The sequence below is a fragment of the Pteropus medius genome, unplaced genomic scaffold (genome assembly GCF_902729225.1).
Source record: "Pteropus medius unplaced genomic scaffold, Ma_sr-lr_union100, whole genome shotgun sequence".
NCBI lineage: Eukaryota > Metazoa > Chordata > Mammalia > Chiroptera > Pteropodidae > Pteropus > Pteropus medius.
Window position 1 is genome coordinate 4297624 of NW_024349798.1, and position 26831 is coordinate 4324454.

Here is a 26831-nt window from a genome sequence, read left to right on the forward strand (position 1 = left end):
CCTTTTGGAATCATCCAGAAGTAAGTCGCTTTTCATTTGTCCAGCAAAGGCCTATTGAGAAGTACAGACAGAGCCTCAGACTCTGGGCTCCCCAGAGACGGTGGGACCCACCTAGCCCAGGCAGAGCCCCTTGGGGAGCCCTCACCTCAGCACGGAGCCCAGGGAAGGCGAGGAAGGAGCTGTCCAGCACAGATGAGTCCAGGTAGCTGTCAATGTCTAGGACGTGCTGTCCCGTGGGGGTGGGGCTTGGGCCCCCAGCCACCTGCAGGGAGAGGCAGGTGGTCAGTAAGAGGCAGCTCTGGCCCCTGCTCTGGTGAGGCATGCAACCTCCTGAGCAAGCAGTCTAGACTAGTGCTGTCCTAGAGAATGTTCTAGAATGATGCACATTCTATATCTACACTGTCTTTCGTGGTAGCCACTAGCCACATACTGCTATGGAGTACCTAAAATGTGGCTGGTGCAACTAAGAAACTGAAGTGTTGATTTTATTTAATCTTAACTACTTTAAATATAAATAGCTCTTTATGGCTAACTTCGCTGCACTGGATTCCTAGGGTACATGCCTCTTGGTCATATGTACTGTCTTTTCTTATCAGTTGCTAGATTTGATGTGCTGCTGCTTTGTTAAGGATTTCTGCCTGCATATTTCTAAGGTCTGGGGTTCCCTCTTCTCGTGATGTCCTTGTCTGGCTGTGGCATCAGGGCTGTGCTGGCCTTGTGGGATGAATTAAGAAGTGCTCCTTCCTCCTGTATGTTTTTGCGTCTCGGAAGAACTGGTGTGGACTCTTCTGTAACTGCTTGGTATAATCACCAGTGAGGCTGTCCGGCTTTTCTCCATGGAAGGTTTTAAATTCCTAATTCAATCTCTTTACTTGCTACAGGTCTACTCAGATTTTCTATTTCTCCTTGAGTCAGTTTTGGTAGTTCGCCTTTCCAGGAACTTATTTCTTCTAAGTTATCTAACAGGCTGGCCTACAGTGGTTCATGGGGCTCTCTAATCAGTCCTGTTATCTTCTGTGCTATTGGTAGTGGTGTTACCTCATTCATTCACGATTTTAACGATCTGTCTTTCTCTTTTTTCCCTGTGTCAGCCTAGCTGGGAAATTTTGCTAATTTTCTCTCTTTGGCTGCCATACGGGACAGCACAGCCTTCGGCAGAAGAAATGAGGCCCATGCTCCACTCTCAGGAGCACCGTGGTCCCCAGCCCACCTTGCTCCGGGACATTCGGAAGAGGAACAGGATGACCAGGTAGATGGGATAGACAACCACGCTGGACACCAGGCCAACGGCGATCGTGTCAACACTCAGTGGGATCAGACTGGACACGGGTCCCACACTGTGTGGCAGGAGAGGAGAGATCTGGCTGGGTTAGGCTGGGAGGAGGCAGGAGGGGTTAAGGCAGAGGGAGGCCATCTGAACCCCCACAGGCACCCACCTGTAGGCAGTGTCTCCCACGACCCCATACCACATGGCATTGGAACCCAGGAAGAGGCAGAGGAGGAGGACACAGCAGGTGGCCCGCTGGACTCGAGTGAAGCGGCTTCGAGGTGGCCGGTCCCATATAGAGAGCCAGATGTGCTTGTCAAAGAAGCCACGCTGGAGCTCAGCCACCAGCAGGCGCTGGAAACGCCGAAGGGCCACGTCACCTAGGGAAAGGGCACACGAGGGGCTTCAGGAGGCCAGAGGGCCTGGCATCTCCTCTAGCCTACTAGGACAGGGGGGCGGGGCCTTACTTGCTGCCAGCACCTCCTTTTCCACCAGGCCCCCATTAGCCTCAGTCTCCACTGACAGCCAGTCGTTAACCAAGAAGAAGGTGCTGCGGGTGGTCTGCAGGTCTCGGACAATGATGTGCTGCAGGAACCAGGCAGGGCTGAGCCCTGCAGAGGGGGCGAAGCTAGGTCAGGGCTACAGGGTGCCAGGCAGGCGGGAAGGAGGGGAAGCAGCAAGTGCCCACCCGGACCTTTATTGTCGTGCCACACACGGATCTTCCACACACTGCCCAGGCTGTGCGGGGTAGCGATCTGAAAGATATCCAGGCTGTTGCGGTGGAAGGCTCTGTCCCCATCCAGGTGCCGGTGGCCACTCCGGCTGTCTGCCCCATATAGCATGATGCCCACGTGTGCCGTGGTACCTAGAGGATGGAAGGAAAGGTGGCAGGACTCGGGGTCTGCTGCCTACCAGACATGAACCCAGCAGGTTTTCTCCTCTGTTGACCATTCGAATACAGCCAATCCTCACTCTGCTCAGCTTACAACACGAATCTTGGTTACCAAAATTTGTAAAATAAACACGGCCCCCAACGACACGATTCAAATGTCAGTTATGATGGTATGTTAACTGTGACTAACTGCATAAAATATAAACTTGGCCGCTAGCTCTTCAGACTACTATGTAAATAAAGGATGCACATCCTGATGGGTAACCAATCACGTCACTTCTGAAGCCTACTGGTGACGGGTCTCCGTGCATCTATCAGTTCCCACACAGGCCGCTAAGCGTGTAGTGGTGCTGCCTCCTTATCTCTCAGCGATAAACCTACACGGCATTTTACAAAAGAGGGGATTGGCCAGTAATGACGAAAACACAGCAAAAAAATAAAAATAAAAAATGGTACTGCTAGACATAAAATCTGAATCAAAGATAAACGGACTACTGAAGAAGCAGCCATAGGAACATCGATGCTGCCCGAGAGACTGTACAGAGGCCATCAACGATAAACTTACCAGCATAAAAAGGACAGTGGTTGTGACAAAAAGGATTCAAGATGTTAAGAGCAACTGATGCTGGCAAAAAACTTCACATTAAAAGAACCCTCCGAGGTACTTCACAATGTGGAGAATGCAAATAAAAAATGTTGAAATATGGCAATTCGCCAAGGCATAGAAAAGATGTTCACGCCATATCATAATGGAGAAGGAAACACTGTTCAAACTATTCTTGATAAGTTTTTCACAAAGAAATAAAACCCTTTAATTCCCAATATGTCTGATGTTTCAAGTTACACTGAACTAACTATACGCTTATAACCAACAGTTTCTGCCATCTTGGAAACACTTTGTTTTCACAGTGACTTATTATCATTCAATAAGCACTTCCCCCACTGATCATGAAGCTCGCTTTTGCAGAGTGCACACACTAGTAGGTCCCACACGACTGCACAAAGTGAGACCACCCACATTGACTGCACCTACTTCTGGAAGGAACTGCTTTCATTCTCAGGAAAGATTAACGAGCTAATACTTCGCTACTACTTCGCACAGCAGTCCGTAAAGTGAGCCCTTGTTTTATGTCATCTATTACAATGATTACTATTAGGGAAGTTGGCCAGACAGAGCAAATGAGACAGCCTGGGGGCTTGGACAAGGTAGCCCCTCCCCTTACCTGAGCCTCGGCCCCATCCGGTCTTTACCAGGATCTCATACTTGAAGCGGCCCCCCTTACCACAGAAAGGGATAACACGGACCCGGCTGATGTCCAGCTGGTCCAGCTTACGCAGGATCACAGCCATGACTGCATAAGTCACCAGGCACACGGCACATGTCAGCAGGACGATGTAGTTCATGCTAGAGGCCGGCTCCTGGGGAGACAGAGTTGTCAGGCCCAGGAGGCGCGGCCCTTACCTCGCCGGCTCAGGATAAAGCTGGGGCCTCCACACAACTCAGGAATGTGGTGCCACTCACAGGAAAGATGAAGTGGACATGGCTGGGGGGCACGAAGAGGCTGGCTCCAAAGGCAGTGAGGTGGCGGGTGAGGCAGACGGCCTGGCTGGGCGAGGTCTCCTCTAGGGGCACAAGCCCCTCCGTTCGCCACATCATTTCCTTCTCGCTGAAGTACTGGCACAGAGATGTATACAGACCCACGGACACTTCCAGCGCCGACCAGTGGAAATGGCTGGTCAGGTTCAGGTAGTAACTCCCACCCAGGTCTCTGGTCCTGGGGGAAGCAGCAGAGAGTGTCATGGCCACAGCCTGCCCAGTCCCAGGTCCCAAGTTAGGGAGGTGTTCTCAGCTACGGCCAAGCTTGCTATGCATGGCCACGCCTGACCACTCCCCAATCATCCTGCTGCCACACCTGCTCCCATAGGGAGCCCACATGACCTTGGCACATATAGATCTGACCATGTCCAGTCTGCCTTCAGAGACCAGCCCCGCCCATGCCAATAAGTGGCTTATACAACTCAACAACCCAGTGTACAAGCCGCTTCCAGATCCTTACCCTGGAGCAATGAAGAAAGTATAGGGCCTATGGTCCTCGCCAGCCAGTGCCTCCAGGCTAATCTTCCTGCTGGCTGAGCAGTTGTGCTCGTTGGGCCACGGTGCCAAGTGCAGATAAACAGTCAGGTAGGGCTCAGGCTCCTCAGACAGGTAGTGCTCTGGGGGTGGCATGTGCAGGGTTGGACAACTACCCATCTGGGGAATACCCCTGGGATCCCTCCTGAGCCCTCCTTGCTACAAGGGCCAGAGGAAACTCCATGCTAGAAGCGGAACCTGCTCCTCCCTGGTACCCTCAGCACCCAGTGCCCCACCCAAGGCACCCACCATTCAGCACTGTGTAAGTGAGCTGTAGGTGTAGTCCGGCCTCAGGGTTGCTGTGCTCGGGGGCGACCACAGCACTGACCGAGGCCCGGGGTGGGACGATGGCAGAGCTGGCAGGGATGCGGTGGCCCCATGCAGCCTGGTCAGAGCTGTTGGGCACCTTCACGGTGATGGCACGCTCTGAGGCCAACCGCCCAATGGGGATCTGGGCACCGGTCTGCGTCTGGAAGGCCATGGACGCCACCTTGGTGGAGACAGTGTAGTTGCTGATGTAGCCGAAAGGAAACGGGTTGGAGTCAACAAGAAAGATGAGCTGCACCACATCGCTGAGGTTGGACAGGGCCCCACTGAAGGCAGTGGGGATGGAGAAGTGACAGCCAGGGACCGAGGCATTGCCCTGGCACAGCAGGCTCAGCGGGTCTGAGCGCTTGCCCTGTGCCACGATCTCCTCACCCGCCAGGGTCAGGGGCTCCTCATTGAGCACTCGGGAACGCATAAGGATGCACATGAGGGCTGATGACAGGTGGTAGGGCTCCGTGGGATTTTTCACCACATCGGGTGAGGTTCCCAGCCCCTCATGGCTGCAGTCCCAAAAGCTGACTCGGTGAGGCTGCACAGTGATGAAAGTCACCATAGGGAGACACAGGAGAAAGAAGCCAGAAGAGGCAGAGGGGTTGGGGAAAGAACAGCTCCAGGGGAGATATTAAAGAAAGGGGAGGTTAGGGGAGAAATGGGGGAGAGAAATGGAGAAGAGATTGTGGGGGAAGAGGTCTGAGGGAAAGATGGAAGGTCGGGGGAGCACCGTGCACCCTCCAGCCCCTGCCCAAACCTGTGATGTTGAGAATGCTGTCGGCAATGGCAGTGGGCGTCCCGGTGCCTGCAGCGGTTTCGGCCTGCAGAACACGCATCATGGCCTCCAGCTTGTGCAGTGTCTTCTTTAGGCACGAGTGGCACACGGGCTCCTTGCTGGACACCTGTGGGGAACCCGGGCACTGTGTCCAGCCTCACTCCAGCCTGCTTGCTCCCTCTTCCACCACTTGGCCTACCTCTACTGTCACACTTGCTATAATAGGGTGGCCTCCCCACCTGTCAGATTTCTCTAAACCACCTTTTGTGGTGCAGCTGGGGAAAACTCCCCAAACATTGCTCCCCCCACATGCCTCCCTGCTGAGAGCCTTTTGGGGGCTCCTCCCTATGCACAAGCCCTGCTGCCACCCCTAGCCATGGAAGCCACACAGTCATGAAAGCCATGTAGCAGACAGGGTGACCCCTGCCTAGAAGGCTCTTCACTCCCTTCTCTTCTGCTGAGGCCTCTGCAGCAACCCACCGCCACCCTGGGCACAGTGCTCTCCACATCAAGACTGTATCCAGCTCAGTTCCTGGGTGAGAGTGGTGGGCAACTTTTCAGGGCCAGAAAGCCAGATTAGGTGTGATGACAGGCTCGGGAAGAAGGCACAAAATGACCTCATCATCATGTCAGCCTTTCCCTGTACCTAGGCTGCTCCTTAGGCCCTAGGCCATCCTGCAGGGTTGTCCTGGGGGCATCTGTGGCTCACACTGGGCTCACCCAGGAAAGGCACATGACCAGCCACTCTTGGGGTAGGGAGGCCCAGGGCTGCTGAAGGGTCTGAGTCCTGCCCTACCATGCATTGGGCCAGCACTGCCGATATCTGCTGGATGTCGTCCACGGTGTTGACCCTCAGGGAGACCAGGGTCTCTGTGATGTTCTTGCGTATCTGGGCTCGTAGCTGCCACCTAGAATCTGGCTCTGCTGCCACAGCCAGGTCCTGCTCATACTGTGAATGGTGGGCACAAGGTAGCCGTCAGTGGGTGACAGAGGTACCCCCGCCAGCAGCGTTGCATAATGTGGGCAGTGACTCGAACTGTTTCTTTAAGGACAAAGGGGGTCTTCCCCAGACCCCTTTCAGGGGCTGGGATACAGGAAGAGATGGGGGGTGGGGAGGAAAGCCTGGTGCTGGGGAGAGCCCACAGAGGGGTCTGCTGAGAACAGGAGTCATTTCAAGGAAGTTAGAGATTTTGTCTGTTGGGAGCCAAAGGACAGACCCTTTGCAAGGATGCAAGGATGCAGTCGGGAGTAGTGCTCTGGGCAGACCCCCTGCACTGACCTCATTGAGCACGGTGATGAGGGCCAGTGAGTACTCAATGACGTGCTGGGGGTCAGCCTGTCTTAGTAGCCTGGGCAGTAAGCTCTCCGTGAGGCTGTGCAGCCAGGGAGTGAGGTCCAGGGGGCTGCCCAGGGAGTCTCCTGGGGGCTCTGGCAGGGTGATGGCCAGAGACCTGTGCACAGAGACCACAGGTGAATAGGCAGCAGCCCCTGCTCCCACCCTCCAGGCCCTGCTCTCGGGGGCCTGCTCACCTGTTGAGGGCGACCACAGAAGCACCCAGCTGGTCCTGCACCACCACAGCCAGGTCCACCTCAAAGTGGGGCGCAAAGCCAGGTGGCAGCACAGTCCCATACGTGGAGAGACTGCCCTTGTAGACACAGAACTCCTCGCAGTGGCCCTGGCGGCAGCGCCGCAGCAGCAGGGCATACACCAATGGGGCGCCTGCATCCTCTGCGTCCTGCCAGCCTGTGGGCCCCAACAGTGTCACCGAGGCCTCTCCATGGGGGCCCCTCCCTGGGCATCTCTGTTTCCTCCTGCCTCCCTAACCCCGCACTTACCTGTGCACTCAAAGTGCACCTTGGTGGTGAGGGCACGCACAGCATCCACTGGGAAGAGGTGGCAGGAACCCCCCAGTGGAGGGCGGTTGGGGGAGAGGCGGATGGAGGCGCAGCCCTCCTCCTCCCCGGAGAGACCCAGCACAGTGAGCGTGAACGTATAGCCCTCGCCGTCCCGCAGCACACCGCGCCGTACCACCAGCCGCATGCCTGAGCTGCCTGTGGACGTGGTTGTCTCGTCCAGCACCAGTGTCTTGTTGCTGAAGGTGCTCACAGCCCAGCGCTGAGGACGCAGATAGGCGCTCAGGGGCAGGATTGGCACTGCTGCCACCTCCAGGGCTCAGACATGCCCCACCCGAGCCCTCTCGTCCCTACACCCAGCCCTGCCCCCAACCGACCCGCCCAGCTCACCCCTCGTTTGGAGCCCCCACTGCAGTTGTCACAGCGGCCCTCCAGGTATACATAGGAGCTGCGGCTCACTGCATACACTGCCTGTGCCTTGCAGGACACGCACTCCAAGGACACTATGGGCACCTGACCGCTCCGGATCAGCACCTGGGGATGGGGTGGAATTACAGGAAGGCCACGTCCTGAGATAGGGAGGGCCTCTGCTTCTGAGGCTCAGACCCAGAGTCCGTCCAAGGTAGTGGGATGGTCACGGGCCAGACAAGGGCCTCTCCCTCTGGACATGTTGCCCCAGCTGGGAGCACTCCCTTCGAGGCCCTACCAATTCCTGCTCAGCCCAAAGTCCATGTTCCTAAGGGTCGGTGAGCTCAGCCCTCACCCAGTGTATTCATCTGAGTGTCTCCCAATCTGGGGGTGAGGGGTGTCACCTATAGCAGCAGAAACCACATTGGGCTTATTTTCTGTAGTATCCCTCCCAGTCCCAGCTTGGGTCTGGCATACAGGAGACACTTGATATATACTTATATGTCAGTGCACCCACGGGGTGAGAGCTGTGCTCTACATAGCCCCTTTGAGGTTCCTGCTGCCCTAGGGGGTTGGGCCACAACAGAGCCAGGCTGGACCCTGCTCAGAGCTCCCACTATCCCAGATATTCTCTCTAGGCAGGCCTCCCCTTCCCCAGGCAGGCCATCTAGGAGAGGCCTGGCATTGGGGAAATACCCCCCCATCTCAGGCATCGGCAAAGCCTGGCACACCTGTTCCCACCAACAGGCCCCACCCAGCGGCAGCTGGAGTGGTTGCCATGGGGTCCTGACCTGTCTGGCTGGTCCAGGGGAGGGGAGCAGAGCGCATGCCAACAGAGAGAGGAGAACAGGCCCTCGCAGTTCAGAAACGGGGACAGCCACTCTCAGGGAGCAGACATGTTTCCTCACTGTCGGCCTGTGTGCTATTGGGGCAGTTCATTTCTCATAAATCATGAGAGCTGCACAGCTCCTCTAAGGTTTGGAGCACAGCCCTAGCCCATCTGGAAGGAAGCAATCCTGAAGGCGGATGACTTGTTAAACAAAATTTGTACTAGAATAGTAATTTTGAAGTAAACTGATAGCCTCTAAAAGCACTAAAACAAAGAAAACCTTAAAAAAGGGTACTTGACACGATCTGTAAGAGGAGGTCCTGTGCCCTCAGCCCTTCCTAGCAGTACCCTGCCCACCTTGGGCCTTTGGCTCCACCTGGCTTGGGCACGACCAAGGCCAGGTGGCACCCACCGTCTGGTTGGTGGCCTCCTCCTTCCGGCCAGCCTTCCACACGGTCAGGTTGAAGGTGTACTCCACACCGGCTTGCAGGCGCTCCCGAGGGATGGTGACCACACTGCTGCCACGAGGCCCGAAGTTCAGCGCACATCCACCAGTCCCACTCTGTGGCCCATGACAGGGGGCAGTGAGACCCTGGACCTGCCTCAAAGCAGAGCCCGGCCCAGGGACAGCTGGGGATACTCTTCCCTCTGCTGGACTCAAGCCTACCAGGACTCGGTCAGCAAGCACACCCCTCTCCCCATGCTGGGCTCATTAGTGCAAACAACATGAGAGGGGCTGAGAGGACGCACCCTTCCCCTGGCCCCCACCCCACTGTGGGGCTGACCTGCGTTGAGGCCACGCAGGCCCAGTGGAAGCTGAGTGGCGTTTGGTCCCCATCCTCCAAGTTGGGGTCGTAGGACTTGCTCCCGTCCAGCACCAAGTCCTGTGTGTTTGACCACACTCGGTACGAGCCACCCTCGACAATAGGCACTAGGCGCTCGGGGGCCACTGTCACATTGGCTTGGATGCTCTGCGCCAGCGGTGTGTCCCCAAATGACACCACGAACACAAAGCAGTAGTGGCCCACAGGCAGCACCAGGCGAGGCACAACCAGCTGGGGCCGGCTCATATCCACGCCAGGCAGGGCCACACGGGTCATGCGTCCAGGCCGCTGGCAGCTGGTGGCACGGTACACCTCCCAGCGGTACTCAGTCTGGTAGGTGACACAACCACGCAGATCGACGTGGGCCTCGAGGTAGTTGCGCTGGGAGCGCCGCATCAGCACTTGCGGGGGCAGGGCTACATCCACCTTGGGCTCCCGGCAGGCCAGGATGTGGACAGTGACCGTGGCCTGTGCCACAAAGAAGCTCACCAGGTTGGAGGCATTCACCTCCACACGATAGTCCCCGGGGTGTAGGTAGGAATGGTTGGCCCATGGATCCTCTGTATCCTCTGCCAGGGCTCCATCCCCAAAATCCCAGTGGTAGGCCACATGCCGAGCACTGGGGCTCGTGACGGCTTCAAACCGGGCTGAGCGATTGGTGAAGCAGCGGCCGCTGCGCAGTGCCACGTGCTGGATGATGTCCTGGACCTCGACCACGAGCGTATGGTTCACACCGCCTAGCTCATTAAAGGCACGCACGTGGATCTCTAATAGCCCCGCAGCCACTGGCGTATAGGTGACGTCACGGCCTGACAGGATGACCAGTGAGTCTCCCTGAACTTTCTGTAAGGAGAAGTACCATGCATAGGCAACGCGGGTCCCCCGCTGTACCCGGGCCGTGAAATTCTTTTCAGTGCCTGTAGCGATGCCTGGCTCACAGCAGTTGGGCACCTGGAGCCCACCCACGGCCTCCAGTACCAGTATGTGCACCTGTGCCTGCGCTCGGCTCACATGGTTCTCAGCCTGGACGCTCACCGTATAGTCCCCAACCCGGGGAAAGCTGCGGGAAAAGTGGGGCCCTGGGAGTGCCTCGAGGCTGGCCCCGCCAATCTGCAGGCGGAAGCTGACGGCTGAGCCAGTGGCTAGCAGGATCTGAAAGTGGACCAGCTGTCCAGGCTCTGCCACTTTGTTGCTGGCCCACAGCACCAGGCCCACGACAGGCTCCTCCACCGTGAGGTTATGCGTGGCTACGACCCAGCTGACTGCATTGGAGGCGTTGAGCTGAACAGAGAAGGTACCAGCACCAGGGAAGACCACAGCAACATGCTGGCCGTGCCTGTTGCCACCTGGAACAGCCCAGCACCAGCTCACGTTGGTGCCCGAGGCCAAATGCCCCCAGAAAGGCACAGTGGAGCCGGCTATCACAAAGCTGCCATCTAGCTCGCCAGCCCTGATGCTGAGGCCACTCACAGGCACCTGCACAGCTATCTCGATGGTGGTGTTGATCAAGCCCAGCTGATTCTTGGCTGTAACCGTGACCAGGTACAGGCCAGGAGTGGGAAAGGCGTGGGTGGTGGATGGCTCTCGGGTCTCCCAGCTTAGCCCTTCCTCCAGGGACCAGGTGTAAACAACACCGCTACCGCCAGCCAGCTCGGCGTAAAGGGTGACACTTGCATTGATAGTGGCCGGGTTTGGGGAGGCAGCCGCGGCCAGCCACCCCACGGGCTCCACAAAGTACACAGTGCGGTTGGCCAAGGCACTGCCCAGCATGTTGGTGGCCCGCAGCTGGACAACATAAGTGCCCGCCTCAAGTACAGTAAGTGAAAAGGTTTTACCACTGCCAGCCAGGGTTGGGCCACTGTCCCGCTGGGCAATCCAGCTATAGGAGATGTTGGTGCCATCCCTGACCACAGCCTGTAGTTGAAGCGTGCGGTTGGTGGGGAAGCAGCAGCCACCACCGCCACCAGCCACCTGTAGCCCCTCAATGCGCTGCAGGACGTAGATGAAGATGCTATCCTGGGCGGCACCCACCTCGTTCTCAGCCGTGACAATGATGTTGAAGGTGCCCACGGAGCGGAAGGTGTAAGAGATAGTGGGGCCCCCAGGGATAGGTGTGCAGCGGTCGCACAGCACCCAGGAGTAGTGCATGTCGCTGCCCGCCTCCAGGGAAGTGCTGAAGCTCACACTGCCATTCAGCGGCACCACCGTGCGGCTGGCATTGACGCTAAGCCCCCGCACACGCTGCTGTACTGAGACGTTCAGCCAGGCCTCACCACGACTCACTTGGTTCCAGCCGGCCACTCTGAGAGTGAAGTGGCCTATACTGGTGTAGGTGTGTGTGACCACAGGGCCTTCGAGTCGCCCGCCATCCCCCAGCTCCCACAGGTAGGTGGCGGGACGCCCACGGCCCACAGTGGAGAATAGGTAGGGCTGCTGCAGCTCCAGCGCACGAGAGGCGTTGACCCTGATGCTCACGAGCTCCACAGGCTCCTGCACCTCCACAAGTGCTGAGTCGTTGGCAGCCGAGATGTTGTTGGACACGGTGACTGTCACCAGGTAGGAGCCCACGTCCCAGTAGGTGAATGTGGCCTCAGGGCCCCCAACACAAGGCGTGTCCTCAGCGCCAAAGTCCCAGATGTAGCGGTAGGTGAATGAGGGCCAGGTGAGGGCTACCAGCCGGGCCTCATCTCCAAGTCGCACAAATTGCCTCTCAGGCAGCAGAGTGACATTGCCCACCTCGGGCTCCACGCACACACTGGTGAAGTAATGTGCCTTGTTCACACGGCTTGACAGGATGAGCACCAGCGGGAACGTGCCACTCCGTGTGAAATTATGCATCACTGTCGGATCCCCCCAGATGGTCGTGTTGGATGAGCCGTCCCCGAAGGTCCAATCGAAGACATAGTTCGCGGGGTCCCCAGTGACGTGGGCCATAAGCTGGGCCTGGGGTTGCACAGGTATGCAGGCCGCAGGGTCAATCCAGAGCACCTCCAGGACGAAGACTTGCACAGGCAGGCTCTGGGCCAGGTGGCCAGCAGGGCTAGATGCACCCACAGTCACTGTGCAGTTTTGTGCCCGCAGGTACACGTGCTCTACCATGGCCTCAGGACCCATGAGCACTGTGCCATCCCCCATGTCAAAAGTCCATGTGACATTGTCGCCTGACTCTAGGGTGGCACTGACCACCACAGGCATGCCCTGCTCCACAGCCGGGCTCAGGCTCACGGTCAAGCCTTGGAGCTCCTCGAAGATGCGGACACCGGCGCACGCCGCCACGCTGCTTACTGTGTTGTTGACCTCCAGGTGGACGTGGTATGTGCCCCTCGAGGTGTATGTGTGGTTGATCACTGGCTGGTGCTGTGTCACGGCTGGGGAACCATCCCCGAAGTCCCATGTGTACAGGACACCCCCAGGTGAGGGCAGTGGGTGTGGGGAGAAGGTGACGGGCCGGCCGGCCACCAGGACAGCACTGCCCACAGCCACGGCCATGGCTGGCAGAGTGGGGCGCACACTCACAGGCACCAGCTGCGTCAAGTTCTCGAACGTGTTGGACACAAGCAGGGTCAGGTTGTACTCACCTGAGGGACAGGCCCGGAGAGGGAATGGCACTGGGGCCACCGTGCCACCTGCTTAGCACAACCCCTCCCGCACCCCATGAGGGCTGCTGTACACAGGAGCCTCTTGGGGGAGCAGAGCAGCGCCCCAGTCAAAACGTGAATGGAGAACATCCTTGGGTCCCGCCCCAGGGGTCCTCATAGTGAGGCATGTGTGGGGCACCAACAGCACAGAGCAAGATATGGCTACAGCAGAAATGGGACAGAGTGGACCGTCTCCAAGTATGACTGCACTCAGGTTAACAGAATGAGTGCCAGTGTAGGGCAAGGATTGTGGGGGCCCTGTTGTTTACTTTGCATTCTGTGCATGAAGCTTCTGGAATTTTAAAAGTAACTAAAAGGCGATTCTCCTTCTCCCCAAAAAAAGGCTCAGAAGAGGGAACAGGAAGGGACAGAGGGTCCAGTTTCTGACAAGAAACTCAAATCATAAGGTTCAGCAGCCTAGCCCACCCTTCACCCCTGGACACCCCTCCTTCACCCTAGTAAGGCCCCAAGGGGGGCTGCCCCCAGGGCAGCGGCCCATCCTCACCTGGGACAGTATAGGTGTGTGTGGTGTTGTGCTCCACTAGCACCTGGGCCACCATAGGGTCTGGGACCTGGAAGGACTCATCGTATGGAGGCTTGAACTGGCCAATCACCTGCTCCCCATCCCCGAAGGTCCACCTGCCAGAGAACAAGGCAGGCAGTGAGTGGCTGGGGGATATGGGTGGGAGAGGCTGGCCACTCTCATGGGAGCATGCCCTGGCCTGGCCGCAGTCACTCTCTCCTTGTACCTCCACTCGGGGTACCACCCAGCCCTGCGGCAGGCCCCACCCCCTCCCAGATCCCACATACCCAGCACCTCCTGACAAATGAAGTGGGGGCTGCAGGGTCTAGGCCTGGTACACTCACAGAAAGGCCACCTCCACAGCCGAGTCTACCAGCACAGTGGCCGTGACCGCCAGCGTGGCATTGGGAGGCAGCACGGGTGGCACTGCAGACACTTGCAGGCCCTGCATCCTGTGCATCCGCTCCACAGTGACGTTGTAGTTCACAGTGACATTGCTGACGTGGTTGGTGGCCGTCAGCTGTGGAGAGAGGTGGCAGTGAATAGGCTGTCAACTAGCTGGGCAGCAAGGCAGTGTGGGCAGAGCCCCACCCTGCACTCACCCACGGCTGCTGCAGGGTCCTCGGGAGCAAAGGAGAACAGAGGGCAGAGGTGAACACCAGAAGTCTGCCCCACCCCCACCCTGCCCTCGTCATTCCCTCAGCCCCCCACCCACCGAAAGCTTGAAGATAGCGGCACTCTGGTAGATGACATTGAAGACCACATTATGGAAGGTCAAAGACTGCTTGTCATCGATGGTCCAGCGGAAGACCACATCTGAGCCGGCCTCCACCATGGGGCTGTACCTCTGCGAGAAGGGAAGAGCATCAGCCAACTGTGACCCTGCCTCAGCCCAGGGTCTTTGGAGGACCAACTCTACCCTGAGCCCACCTCTACCTGCTCGGACATGCCCCGCTATGGGCTTCCGGGAAGAGAATTTGAAGACTCTGTGAGGGGGGTAAAGGAGGGCCTCAGGGCTCACTCTTGACTAGAGAACCACGTGGTACAAGGCTGAGCTCGGGCTTAGTCACACCTTGACTTCTCTATACCTGTTTCCTCACCTGTCATCTCTGAGTCTGGACACCCCTTCCAGGGCTCCTGCTCAGACCCCTCAGTTAGACTATACAGTCCCACTTGGCAAAGCACTCAAGTCTCACAAAGACTCATGGCTGGATGTTTACCCGCATCACCTAATAGGTATGAACAGGTGACTAGGGGAAGCCAGGGGACAAAACTGTACAGTGGCAGGACTGTCAGAAACAGCCCTTCCAAAGGCCCCTGTGCAAAGGTGCAGAGCTGGCGCTGTCTTGTGCAGGGTGGGCACCCCAGGCCAGAGACAGCTCCTTCTCAGAAAGGCATGGACAGTGGCCCAGGTGGCATGAGACCCCACCTCAAAAAGTGCTTACTTTAGCCAGGTAGGAACACAACAGGAACTCAGAAAACACACCCAGGCTTGATGAGGTCAGATGTGGGTGAAGAGTTTGACAATTTCATGAAATGTAAGAGTGGAAAGAAATGTTCTAGTGATGACTTTTCAGTAATTTAGAAATGAATGATCAGTCTAAGGAGCCTACTAACAGGATCTGATCAGTAACTGAGACCCTTGGCCTAGCAGCCAAGCTACTTCCTCACTGGGGAGGGGCCACTCTCTGCACAGGCATCTTGTCTCAGGAGGGGTTAGATGGACCTGCGGGCCACACTCACCACCAGGACACCCTGCAGCACACGGGCCTCGGGACTGGGTGTGGCTCGGAGGCCACAGATGGGCTCCTCCGCCTTCACCCACAGGCTGAGGTTGGCCTGGCCGGCACTGTTCTCCACCACCACCTCCACTGAATGCTTGCCCTCACTGAGCCTGGGCAGCGCCAGCACAGAAAACAGGGTGTCGTTGGCCTCACTGGCACAGCTGGGCACCAGAGCAACCACTGAATCAGGGCAGGTGGCCTCGAAAGGCGCACTGATGTTGTCCCCAGGCCAGCGCACCGTGGCTGTGGCATTGGAACCGGAGTCCACCTGGAGCACCAAGGTTGAGCCGTTGGTGGACATGTAGAAGAGGCCATCATGGGGGATGGGATAGATGACCCGCAGCCCGGCCACCGGGGAAAGCACGTCAAAGCTGCAGGACAAGTTGCGCCTGGACACACTATTGCCCACCGAGGCCCGGACCTCATAGTGTCCTGGCCGCTGAAGCCCTGGGTTGGGCCTCAGGCCCAGCAAAGGAGTGAGCCTCTCTGTGGCAGTAAGCAGCCGCAGGGCACAGGCCTGGCCAGCCCAGCCAGCCTCCAGTTGGGTGGGCAGGCAGGCCAGCCAGGCCGAGGCATTGGTAGAGAGGTATGAGGCCTTGGGGCCTGGGCGGCCGAATGCTGGTGTGCAGCGCAGGAAGGCGCCCGGGCCGGCATCATGCTGCAAGCCTATGAGGTCACCAGGGAGGAGGGGGCCATCCTGGCCACGGAAGGCAACCTACAGGAGAGGGAGGTGGGGCTGTGTCAGGTCCTCACAGTGGACCACCACTCGTCAGGGTCCTGTAGGGGAGCACTGAGCCAGAGGCTCCAATGGGTGGGCAGGATCCTCCAGGGGTAACCCAGAGTTGCTCCCAACATGAGTCTCAACACTCATCTATCATACTCCGCCAGGCTTCACGGGGCTCCACCCAGGCACTCATGCTAGGGACAGATGGGACAGCCTCACATAGAATACACACAGGGCAGAGAGAGAAGATGCAGGCAGGGGTGGGGGTTCCCCAAACAGGGAGGGACTTCTGAGGGACACTATAGCCAAGACTTGAAGGACAGGAAGGAACCACCCATGCCGAGTGAGGTAAACAGAATCCTCAGAAAGCACACTAAGTACACAGGCCCTGGGGCGGGAGCTTCTCATGCTAGGAGATGAGCGAAGGCTCTGACAAGGCCACAGGTGGGCAATGGACTGGGCAGGAGGCCTGGTGGGCTGTGCATAAGAATCTGCATTTTGTCTGTTTTATGGGGAGACCCAGATCTCGGGCAGCCGAGGGGAAGGAACACGGCACCCAGGCCAGTGATACACACCGAGTACTGGGCAGGGGGACCCGCAGGCACAGAGAAGAGAAACTCCCTCCACAGTACATAGGAAGCCCATGGCCCTGACGTGGACCCATTGGCACAGGTCTGAAGGTGGCAAGGGCTGTCCAGTGGCAGGCAGATGTTGGATTTGGGGCACCGGAGACCCTCTGGCATGCACGCAGGCGCCGGCTCAGTCCTGTTGTTTAGGAACCTACTCTCGGGTTTGCTGCTGTTTTCTGAGGCTCCTGTGAGGAAAGAAAGGGTGTCAGGGACCTTGATTTGCTAACAGATGACAATCAGGGAGACCCACTACTACACGAGGTCCTGCCAGGCAGTGTCCCCGGCCCCCATCACTTTCCTATCCCCCTCGACACTAGGCCCCCCCCACACCCAGTAGGTAGCCCTCCCATCTAATTGTCCTTGGGATCCCAAGCATAAGTCTGTGTCTTTGTAGATCTCACCCTGTCCACCCTAAGGCTAGAGACCAGTCTAGTGGCCAAGAGACCAGCAGACACGATAGCACGGAGAGGACACCCAAGTCCCCCAACTCCCACCACCGGGATGGGGTCCTACCTGCTTCTCCCATAGGTCGGTACACCTGCAGACGCATCTGGGCAGGCCGGCCAAGTTCCTGAGTCCCAAACTCCGCAGTAATGAGGAAGGCTTCATGGTTCAGGCCTAGGCCAGGGAACACCATCACCTGGTGAAGTGGGGGTGGGGCAAGGGGTGGTACTCAGCTCCACAGACCTTGGGCCCAGCCCCAGTCAGCCAAGAGCGGAAGGAGCCACCAGATAGGGCTTCATGAGGCCCCCATGAGTTTCACTCAGGAAGAAAAGTCAGGTCAAAACCATCTGTGTGCAGCAGGACCCCCAGCATGGTTTTTTAAAAAAATTTAGACATGGAGAGAAAAGGCTTAGGATACTGGGTATCCTCTCCTGGATACTGGGATGGGGGCTTCTCCCCACCGCATGACAGCATATTTTCTAATCCATCTCTACTGGACACAAAGGATGTTAAAGAGACCCAGGGAAAAAAGCAGCTTGTTTTTAAAAGAAACACACAGCAGCCAAGGTAAGCATGATCTCCAGGCTGTGTCCTGAAGTAGGGTCATGGTCGGCCTACCTCGACGAGCTCCTGGGGCGCTGAGAGCGCCTCCTGCTGAGCCAGGGGGCTCAGGGGTTCCTGCAGGTCTCCGCTTGGCGCCCCCACGAGGAAGTTCTCCGAGTCCCACACAGGGCCTGGGGTGGCAAGTGTGCAGTGAGGTACTGGTCCCAGGCCAAAGAGGAGAATGTCCTGGCAAGGGTGGGATTGTGCCACCTGGCGGTAGCCCCTCAACTCCTTCCACCTTTGCCTGTTTCTTACAGCGCAGGCCCAGCTCAGGAAGACAGTAGGTGCTCAGTAAACACCTAATGAACACTGACTAGCTAAGGAGCCTTGTGGGGAGGTAAAGGGAGCACTGTCCTAGCCAAGGGTAGGAGAAGCTCCAGGGCAGCCAGGAGACTGTGGTTTTTGAGGGGGCAGTTGTCCTGGTCCAGGGCAGAAGGCACTCCCCGGCCCCCCAGTAGCCCCAGCGCACCTCCAGGCCGCAGCTCACAGACATAGCTATGTGACGCCGAGCACAGGTCCGTGTTGCACTGCCCGGCAGGTCCAAGCCTCACACAGCGCTCTGCTGTGGCGGGGTGTGGCTCCCCGGGCAGCCAGTTCTGGCAGCTCTCCAGGCTGAAGGCCTCACCCTGCGACAATGTGCCTGCCTCAGTGCCTTCCACAGCCGAGAAGCCAATCCACACGTCTAGGCTCCTGCAGATGGTGGGGAGGGTAGAAACTCAGGGGCTCCCTAAAGATGGGTGCCCCGCTACCCACCCTCTCTCTGGGGGCAGGCTCCTCACAGCAGCCCCTCGAGTGGGCTCTGTCCCTGTTTCTGCTTTTCAGATGGGCAAACCAAGGCTCAGAGACAAGACCTGGCAAGGCCTAGTGCCCATACAGATGCCCACAGCCTACAACTAGGGGCCTAGCCAAGGAAGCTCTGCCTCGATCAGACCCACAATTGTGCCCTGTGGGGAGGCCCTGGGTGTAGCATTTGGGAACCAAGATACCTACACATCAGCCCCCAAACGGGCTACTCCCCACACCTCTGCCAAGGTAGAAAGACCTTCCTAGAAACAGGGCTTGTAGACACATGGGTAGGGATGGATTCAAGGACAGACAGAGGGACAGAGGGACAGGCAAGAGGACAGGGATGGATAGGAACAGACATAGAGACATGCAGAAAGACAGAAAGAGGGACAGGCAGAGCAACAGGGATAGGCAGAAAGAAAGGGATGGACAGGGACAGGCAGAAGGAGAGGGACAGGGACAGATATAGGCACACGGAGAAAAAAATGAGGTGCTAAGAGCCAGGTGATGGGACCGAGCTACTGCCCATTAACCGGCGACCCTGGGCAATGGCCTTGACCACTCCAGGCCTCAATTTCCCCTTGTTGACACTGAGTATGTACAGGGTATACTTTCACAGTCTGACTGGCCCCTTCCCACACAGGGATGAGGATCTGGCCTTCACCACACCCCCAAAAGCCATGGCAGGTACTGAGGCCTCTCCAGCCACTCCCTTCTCTCCTCATGACAGGGTTCTGGGGATCCCTCCAAACCTCTCAGCCTATTGGCGGTGGGGGCAGGCACCTGGTGACCCGGGAGACCAGGAAGTGCTGGATGGCAGGACTGTCCACCATGGCGAGGGCGGCCCCGGCCCAGGCCCGGCACTGCTCCTGCGCCTGCAGCCAGGCCGCCTTCTCCGCCACCAGGCGGTAACAGTGCCCATTTCCAGGGAAGACCTCGGTGTCGGAGGGGCACAGCGGGTGCACCACTGGGGGCCGGCGGGCAGAGAGATGGGGCATCAATGTGTGTCCACTTGGGACTCTGCCCCATCTGCCCCCGACCCCAGGGTGATGAATAAAAAGGGTGGCTCAGGCCCAGTGGCAGGGAGGCACCCACCTTGGGCCGGCTCCTCGTTCAGGGCCACAATGCTGTAGGTGGCCTCAAGGCCTGAGCCACCACGATTTCGGATACCAAGCTCAAGGGTCTCATCGCTGTGCACTGAGGCTGGACATATGAGCTCCAGGGTAGCAGGAGCTGCCTCCACTTGCACTTCTGTCCCTAGCCTAGCTGAGCCAGCCCCCAGGGTCAGCACAGCTGTCACTTGATAGTGCCCGGGCAGTACATAGCGGTGAGTGGCAGTCGGACCAGTGATGTCCACTTCAGGGGAGCCATCACCGAAGTCCCAGTGTGTGGAGCTGATGGGCAGTGAGGCAGTGATACGGAAGGCTGCTAGCTGGCCAGAGGCCAGGGGTCCTTGGGGCCCCACCAGGGTGGTCCCTGGGGAGGCAGGGAAGACATTCTGGAGGAGGGTGGGGCCCCTGCAGGCAGGGGTATGGGGCAGTGGGGAGCCAGAGCAGAAGGGCAGGCAGGCGGAGGAGGTGTTGGGGGGTTGGGCCACCCCGCACAGGCAGTGGCCCTGCTCTGAGAGGGCTGCAAGGTCCTGGCCAGCGGAAAAGCAGAAGGCACTGCAGGCCTCGGGCAACAGCGGGCCCTCATGGGCAGCTGAGAAGGTCACCAGCGCCACAGCGCCCAAGCTGTTGTTGGGGAGGCAGGCGACATAGTCCTCACCTAGAAGAGACAGATGGCTGCCTCTCATCTCCCATTCTAGATCCCAAATCACCTCCCACAATGTCCCTCAGGTCCAGAGGGCCTTCCTGACCCCTACCCAATCAGTCTGTCTCCATCCTGTAATTATTTGCCAGTGCATCTGTTCCCCAAGTTCCCATCGACTACCCTCCACCCCAGGTTGGCAATTTCTGAGTGCCTGTGGGGTCCCTCCTTGGCTGAACTGCCTGCAGGGAAGGACCAAGCTGGCTCTGCCACACCCATACTCACCACAGCCACTACCAGACAAGGGGACTTGGAGAAGGGGCCGGCCAGCCAGGGGGCCAGGCCCCGCGCATGTGGCCGCCTCAGGCTGCACTACATGGACCTGCTGCTCCTCTGCCCAGCGCGGCAGCCACGCCAGTCCACAATCACACTCCAACGGGTTCCCGCTCAGGTTTCTGTGGGAAAGGCAGGGCCGGGAGCTCAGTGGACAGTGGGGTAGGTGTGCAGGACCAGGCCTGAACCCCCTGACAGGTACAGCCTCCTACCACCCCTGTGGCCGCCTGCCAGGCCCTGCTCCAGCAGGCAAGCAAATGACCCAGGATCTGGTCTCAAACTAGGAAACAGGTATGAAGGCTAGGATAGGAAGGCAGGGGATTGTTGGGAGGGCCACGGGCCCAGCCGCTGACACCCACCAAAAACAATGCAACTTACATTTCAGTTAAATTAAATAAATTAGCAAATGTTCCTTCTTCTAACGTAGAAATCCTGTTGTTGCTTATGTCCCTGGAAGAAAGGGGATTTGCCAGGATCTGAGGGATGCCCCGATAACCGCAATGGTGACAAGTAGCTGCCACGTGCCCATCCTTCGGAATCCCACAGCTGTGCTGAAGAGTACACTCACAGCTCTGTCAGTGCCGAGAGGTTCGCCAGGAGCCCAACATCTAGTGCCCGAAGCAGGTTGTGGGAAACATCCCTGAGGAGCAAAGCAGTCACAGGTCGGTACTAGAGCTCTAGGCAGGGCACAAAGCCGACTACAGGCTCATCCCAGATGCTTCCCAGCACCCCCAAGCTATGGCCTCCCATCCTTGGAGGTCCCTATTCCTAGGGCCAGAGTAGTGAATCGGAATGAACTCTGTGTACCCTGCCACAACGGTCTCCAAATAGATGAGGCCTGGGCCTCCCATCCACAAAGGGCAGACTTCACCCACCTCCACACAGGGTTTGGAACACACTAGGATAGCCCAGGGGGTCTCCTGGGACAGAGGCCCAGCTGCTGCCAGCTGGGGGCAAGGGAGCTCTGAATGTCCCTGAATAACAGGGAGGAACCCTGTATCATAGTGACGATGACTCACCACAGCCACAGACGATGACTCCCACCCCAGCCCCTGACCACTGCTCCTCCTTGGAGAATCCTGTGGAACCCCGTATCATAGTGATGATGACATATTAAACCTCAAGATTAACACACAAAAAAAACCCATATGGCCAACAAGATAACATACGGGTGCCATGGGAAGTGTAACCGGGCAAGAACCTCAGAGAAAGGTTGAAACATGGATTGACACTGAAATTGCGCTGCATGTGTTAGAGTGGAGGGACTAGCCGATGAAAGCAAGGGAACCTAGTGAAACAGTCACCCTGCAAGACTCTGGAGAGAGAGAGAGACGGGACTGACACGTCAAGGACACGTTCTTTAGCCAACAAACCTACTTTCCCTCCTGGCCCAGAAGGGAAAGTCACAGTCGCCCCTGCCCATCCACCCTGATTTTTAGACCACTTTGACTTGGTAAACACCTCCAGTCACCTGACCCACCCCACTCTCCTTGTCCACTCCTCAGGCTCCAAGTCTGTGTACCCCGCCACAACGGTCTCCAAATAGATGAGGCCTGGGCCTCCCATCCACAAGCCTCTGCCCTTCCAGGTGTCACTACTTGCCCTCTGATGTCCCAGAATACCTCCTCTCACCAGACCTGTCTTCCCATCAATGACTACCCAGTCATGCAGAGACCAGAGGTCTACTGATGCCTCCAGGCCTGCCAACTCAGCTCCTAAAATACTCAGCCTTTCCCACCCTATCCCAGCTGCAGCCTGGTCCAAACCCCCATCTCTTGCACCTGCCCCTCCTATCTGAGCTCCCATGGCATTGGGAGCATTGGGCGGGGCAGGGGCGGGGTGGAGTCCTGAAGCCCAGCTCCCATTCATCACTCTCTGGAATAGGCCCTGCTTTCTCCAGCCTACTCCGAACACAGCAGGAGCTTACTAAGAACAGGCTGGTATGAAACGGGGACCTCCTAGGAGCCAAGGCACTGAGCTAGGCCTCTGGGCCTCCACACATGCAGGCCCCAAGGACATGAGGGATTGGGGGAGACAGGGCCCCAGGGTTTGGCAGGCTGAAATGCATGGCACAGTCCCTCTGCCCAGCTCATGATGTCCAGGACCACATTGGAACCAGGCTCAGGAAATGACCCCCTGACCACTGCTCCTCCTTGGAAACCAGCTGACCACAAGGGGCCTCATGGTGACCAACACCCATGAATACTAGCTACCTGCCAAGGTCAGAGGCCGGGGGCTGTATCTCAGCTAGGCTGCTCCTACTATCCTGGCTCCCAACATAGGCAGGGAGCACCTGAGCGACTTTTGGAAGGGTATCACTGGCCTTTGAGTGACCAATGTGGGAAGCCAAGCCCAGAGGGGTTCCTGTCCCCTTGCGGCTTCCACTAAGGGAGTGTGAGGAGGTGGACTGTGGGCGCAGTCAGCCAAATCCAGGGAGCCAGGTCTCTCTCTCTCTCTCTCTGCAAAGTGCAGCAACCATCAGGGGACTCAGTGCTGAGCGGACGGCACGTGGACATGAAGTGCTCAGCGGACGCTGGCCTCAGCCTGCCTGGTGAGGCAGGCCACAGGCAGCCTCAGCAGGAGGACGTGGGCGGCAAGCGAGCAAGACCACAGTCCACCAGTAAATCAGGGGCTCCACAAGAGGGTCTGCTAGTAGAACCTCAAACATGATTAAACAAGCTGGCAGAATAGGGGGTGGGTGGGTCCTCCTGGTGGTGGTGAGAATTCTACAAGACTGGACTGGGGTCCTATGGGGCAGGGGGAAGCACTAGGAGGTGACAAGACTCATGTCATCTTCCCAAGAACCAGGGATAGGGCTAGGAGGGGTCATGCCTGCTTTAAAAAAGAACATGTGGTCTCTCCCAGCACAGGCCAAGGCCCTTCACTACTGCACACAACAGTGTCCACAGCTAGAATGCTGGCATGTCCATACTATCCCCAGGGTGGGAAGGGACAGGCCAGACAAAGGAAAAGCAGCCAGACTCCTACTCCTTGATCAATGACACCCTGGAGTTCAGTTACACCTAAGTAGGGAAATTCCCAGTGGCTGAATTAAGGACAGTAGTAGAATCTGTGCCTGAGAAGGAATCGGGCTGCAGGAACCAAGAAGCAACAGCCTTGGGGAGTATGATGATCCAGAGAGATGGCCTAGGGTACAGAATGGCAGCACGAGCGTGAGTGCAGGCATGAGACACAGGCTAAGGGTGCCAGGGAGAGCTTCCCAGCCCAGGCCTCAAATAGAGGAAAGAAAGAAAAATCCCTAAAATGTTTTTTTTACATCTGTTTTCTGGAAAATTCATCATGAGTGGCAGCTGCTGGGTGCCACCTGTGGTGCCTGAGAAAACAGGGTGGGATGGGGGCAAGTCACCCTCAGTGTACCAGCTACTTGGCCAGCAACCACCTGCCTAGCGAGACACAAACAGGCTCATTGGCCCTTGGCTCCAGCATACCACTGAACCAGTTAAGACCTCTATCTGGCTCTGCCTAGCCCAGCAGCCCCATCGAGATTTCCCCACATGCGCTGGCCAAATACTCCCTGCATGCCAAGCCCCAGAGCCCCTTTTCTCCAATACTACCTGGGCCTCGCTGGCCCATGGTGCAGAGCATATGACAATGAGCCTCAGGAACCCTGCTGGCAAAACTACCCCCCACAGAGGGCAGAGCCAGGGGCCACGACACAGGCCCCACAACTTCCCCCTTGTGCAGGAACATCTGCATGGGGTAACAGTGTACACTGGGAGGGATGGGGGCCAGAGAGGACACTGGAGAGGTCACTGGAGGAGAAGTCACTGGGAGGCGGGGTTGCTGGAAGGGGACATGGGTGGAGTCCTCATCCAGCCCCATAGCTCTGAGGCCCTGAACAGCCACTTTCCACATCTCCATCTGTTTTTGCCATCACTGTTCTGGGGGAACGCCAAGGTGGCCACAGGCCAGCCTCATATCCCCTCCAGCCCCTCGGGCTTCCTCTGCACCCCCCCAGATGACATCATCATAGTCTGAAGTCCTGCCCCCACACTCGGGGGTGGAGAGGACATAGCAGGCCCAAAGAGCCACCTACAGGAGGCTCCCTGTGGGCAGAGGCTGGCCAAGAGTTCAGCTGCCAGCCCCACAGAAAGAGAGCCAGCAGCCTGGTTGGACAGCACCCTGAGAGGTCCTGGGCCAAGCAGGGCCCACCCTCTAGGCCAACTGAACAACCCTCTCCCGAGGCCCCTGCAAGGCTCAAGCCAGTAACTTCCAGGGAACCCCCTCCTCCCAGATGAAGGCTGGAGAGGTCAGGCCAGCTGGGGTTGAAAAGAAGGGGTGACTTGGGGACAGGCATACAACCATGACAGCACAAGACACGTGTCACCTTCCCAGGAACCAGGGATAGGGCTAGGAGGGGTCCCACTGTCTGTAGCACTAGACATGACCCCTATGGTCAGATATATGGGCTCTCACACCCAGCTCAGCTCTCTGCTGTCCCCTCTTCTGTTCAGAGAGAGGCAAGTGTGTTGAGAGAAGAGAGAAGACCCCTGGTCCACCTCACAACTTGGGCCATCTTTCTCCAACCCCCACAGTGCCCAGTAATCATTGGAAAGCCCAGTCTATCCCCATGCAGGGATGGTCCCAGCTCCCTCTGCCTTCCAGATCAAACATTCTCAAGGGGAGGGCACCAGCCTTCCTTGGGCCTTCATCCTTGTCCTCAGGGCTCAGGTACCCAACAGCACATCCCTGTGCCTCTGGCTCTGATTTTCCTGCTATAAACAAGAGCTGAGGCAGGGGGATGCCTGCTTCCAGCACCAAGCTGAAAGTGCCCAAGAGAAGGTACTGGGGGCTCCCTATCTGATGGACAAAGGCAGCTCCCTCTACCCTCCCCACACAGAGCTCTGCCCCTGCTTACATCCCATGCTATGAAGAGGGATGGGAGGGGACAAGAGTCTCAGGGCCCCAGCAGGGCGAGATGGAAGAGGGCTGAGACGATAAAGGTAAGTTGGTGTTGGAGGTGGAGGCCAAAGAGAAGGTCCTGGAGACAGCAGGTCTGGATCATTCCTTGGGCAGCTCTGAGGGCAGTCACCTTTAGAGTTGAGGAAACAGAGCCCCCAGACAAGCCAGGACTCCGTTCTGCAGTCCAAAGCTGCCTGCTTCCTCCTCTGCCAAGCAGGAGAGTGGCCTGGGTGCCCGCTCCCCAGTCCAAATGCTGGGCGGGGTCTGGGGGCCAGCCGGAGCCCCCAAGGAAACATCTGCACATTCCAGACGCATATGGTCAGCGACGGGGGCCAGTGCCAGGCCCCAGCCCAGCACCCCCACCCCGGTGCTGGCTGCCTCGCTGGAAACAGAGCTTGAGAATGAGCTCTGGAGGGGCCGCCTGCACATGTTATGTAACCTGCTCCTCCCAATCCAGCAGCTGTCTCCTCCCTCTGACAGGACCGTGCAGCGGGTGGCAGGCATCCCACTCCCCATCCAGGGCCCAGGACTCTAAACTCCTCCCTCTACCTCCAGTCCTCCTGGCTCCTGAAAATGCAGCCTCAGTGGGCCCTGCTGCTGTGAGCTGAGCCAGTCTGTCCTTTCCCTGGAGGCCCCACAGGCTCTTAGGAAAAAATAGTTTCCCCTTGGCCCAGCAAGGGGGATACCTACGATGCTCCCTAGAAAGCCAGACCCAGGCAGAAGGGAAGAGAGGCCACAATGCTGGTCTCGGGCCCCTCAGGGTACCCCTGCCAACACCTTGGCCCTGAGGCCTGACAGTACCACCACTTGCCAGCTCACCACCTCACTAATGGCTTTTTTCAGCATGAGGGACAGGCGGCCGGGAGCCCAGCACCCGCACCAGTTTGAGTGTAATAACCTCATTCTGTTTTCATTCCCTTCTATTTATGGAGAGTGAGGCTGGCTTCCAAGGCCGGAAATGATGACGTTTAAATTAATAAATTCAAGTTTAGGAGAGAGTTGATTTGAAGAAAAACATGCGGAGATGAGCTGGGGAGGTGGGCAGGGTGCAGGCCTGCCAGGGAAAAGCAGCAGGGAGGGCCCACCAGAACCACCTCAGATATATGCCCAAGACACCCCAACCTGACTCCAAACTAGGGCCCAAGGAATCAGCAGCAAGATGTCCCTCCACAGCCTCCAGGTCCCAGGGCATTGGACCAGCAGGAGGTACCCATTTCATAGGGCATTTTGTGGGGATCCTTCATGGAGCTTTGCTATCCCACAATTGAACTGTCACCAGGATGAAACTTGGGTATCTGGTGCGGTGACATTGCCTGTCTGCCTGCCGAGGATGCCCCTGGGACAAGCCAGAACAGAGAGGGGAGCCTCAGGCAGAGATGAGACTGGGGGCATACTCC

General features: G+C 57.8%; 1 protein-coding gene across 1 annotated transcript in view; it reads right to left on the reverse strand.

Annotated features, from left to right (window-relative positions):
- Positions 1-26831, reverse strand: part of PKD1 (polycystin 1, transient receptor potential channel interacting) — a 44084-nt gene that overhangs the window by 8929 nt on the left and 8324 nt on the right. The window contains exons 2-32 of the mRNA XM_039884977.1: positions 21080-21151; positions 20890-20961; positions 20464-20633; positions 19525-20196; positions 19213-19396; positions 18113-18333; positions 17659-17774; positions 17110-17236; positions 16543-16781; positions 15203-15958; positions 14175-14306; positions 13804-13979; positions 13442-13575; positions 9260-12876; positions 8887-9036; positions 7628-7771; positions 7220-7499; positions 6914-7127; positions 6663-6834; positions 6180-6332; positions 5339-5510; positions 4540-5136; positions 4217-4373; positions 3682-3934; positions 3383-3578; positions 1962-2132; positions 1735-1878; positions 1437-1647; positions 1211-1337; positions 146-262; positions 2-51 (exon numbers count right to left, since the gene is read on the reverse strand). Of these exons, the coding sequence (XP_039740911.1) occupies positions 2-51; positions 146-262; positions 1211-1337; positions 1437-1647; positions 1735-1878; positions 1962-2132; positions 3383-3578; positions 3682-3934; positions 4217-4373; positions 4540-5136; positions 5339-5510; positions 6180-6332; positions 6663-6834; positions 6914-7127; positions 7220-7499; positions 7628-7771; positions 8887-9036; positions 9260-12876; positions 13442-13575; positions 13804-13979; positions 14175-14306; positions 15203-15958; positions 16543-16781; positions 17110-17236; positions 17659-17774; positions 18113-18333; positions 19213-19396; positions 19525-20196; positions 20464-20633; positions 20890-20961; positions 21080-21151 (9996 nt within the window). The remainder of the gene's footprint in view (position 1; positions 52-145; positions 263-1210; positions 1338-1436; positions 1648-1734; positions 1879-1961; positions 2133-3382; positions 3579-3681; positions 3935-4216; positions 4374-4539; positions 5137-5338; positions 5511-6179; positions 6333-6662; positions 6835-6913; positions 7128-7219; positions 7500-7627; positions 7772-8886; positions 9037-9259; positions 12877-13441; positions 13576-13803; positions 13980-14174; positions 14307-15202; positions 15959-16542; positions 16782-17109; positions 17237-17658; positions 17775-18112; positions 18334-19212; positions 19397-19524; positions 20197-20463; positions 20634-20889; positions 20962-21079; positions 21152-26831) is intronic.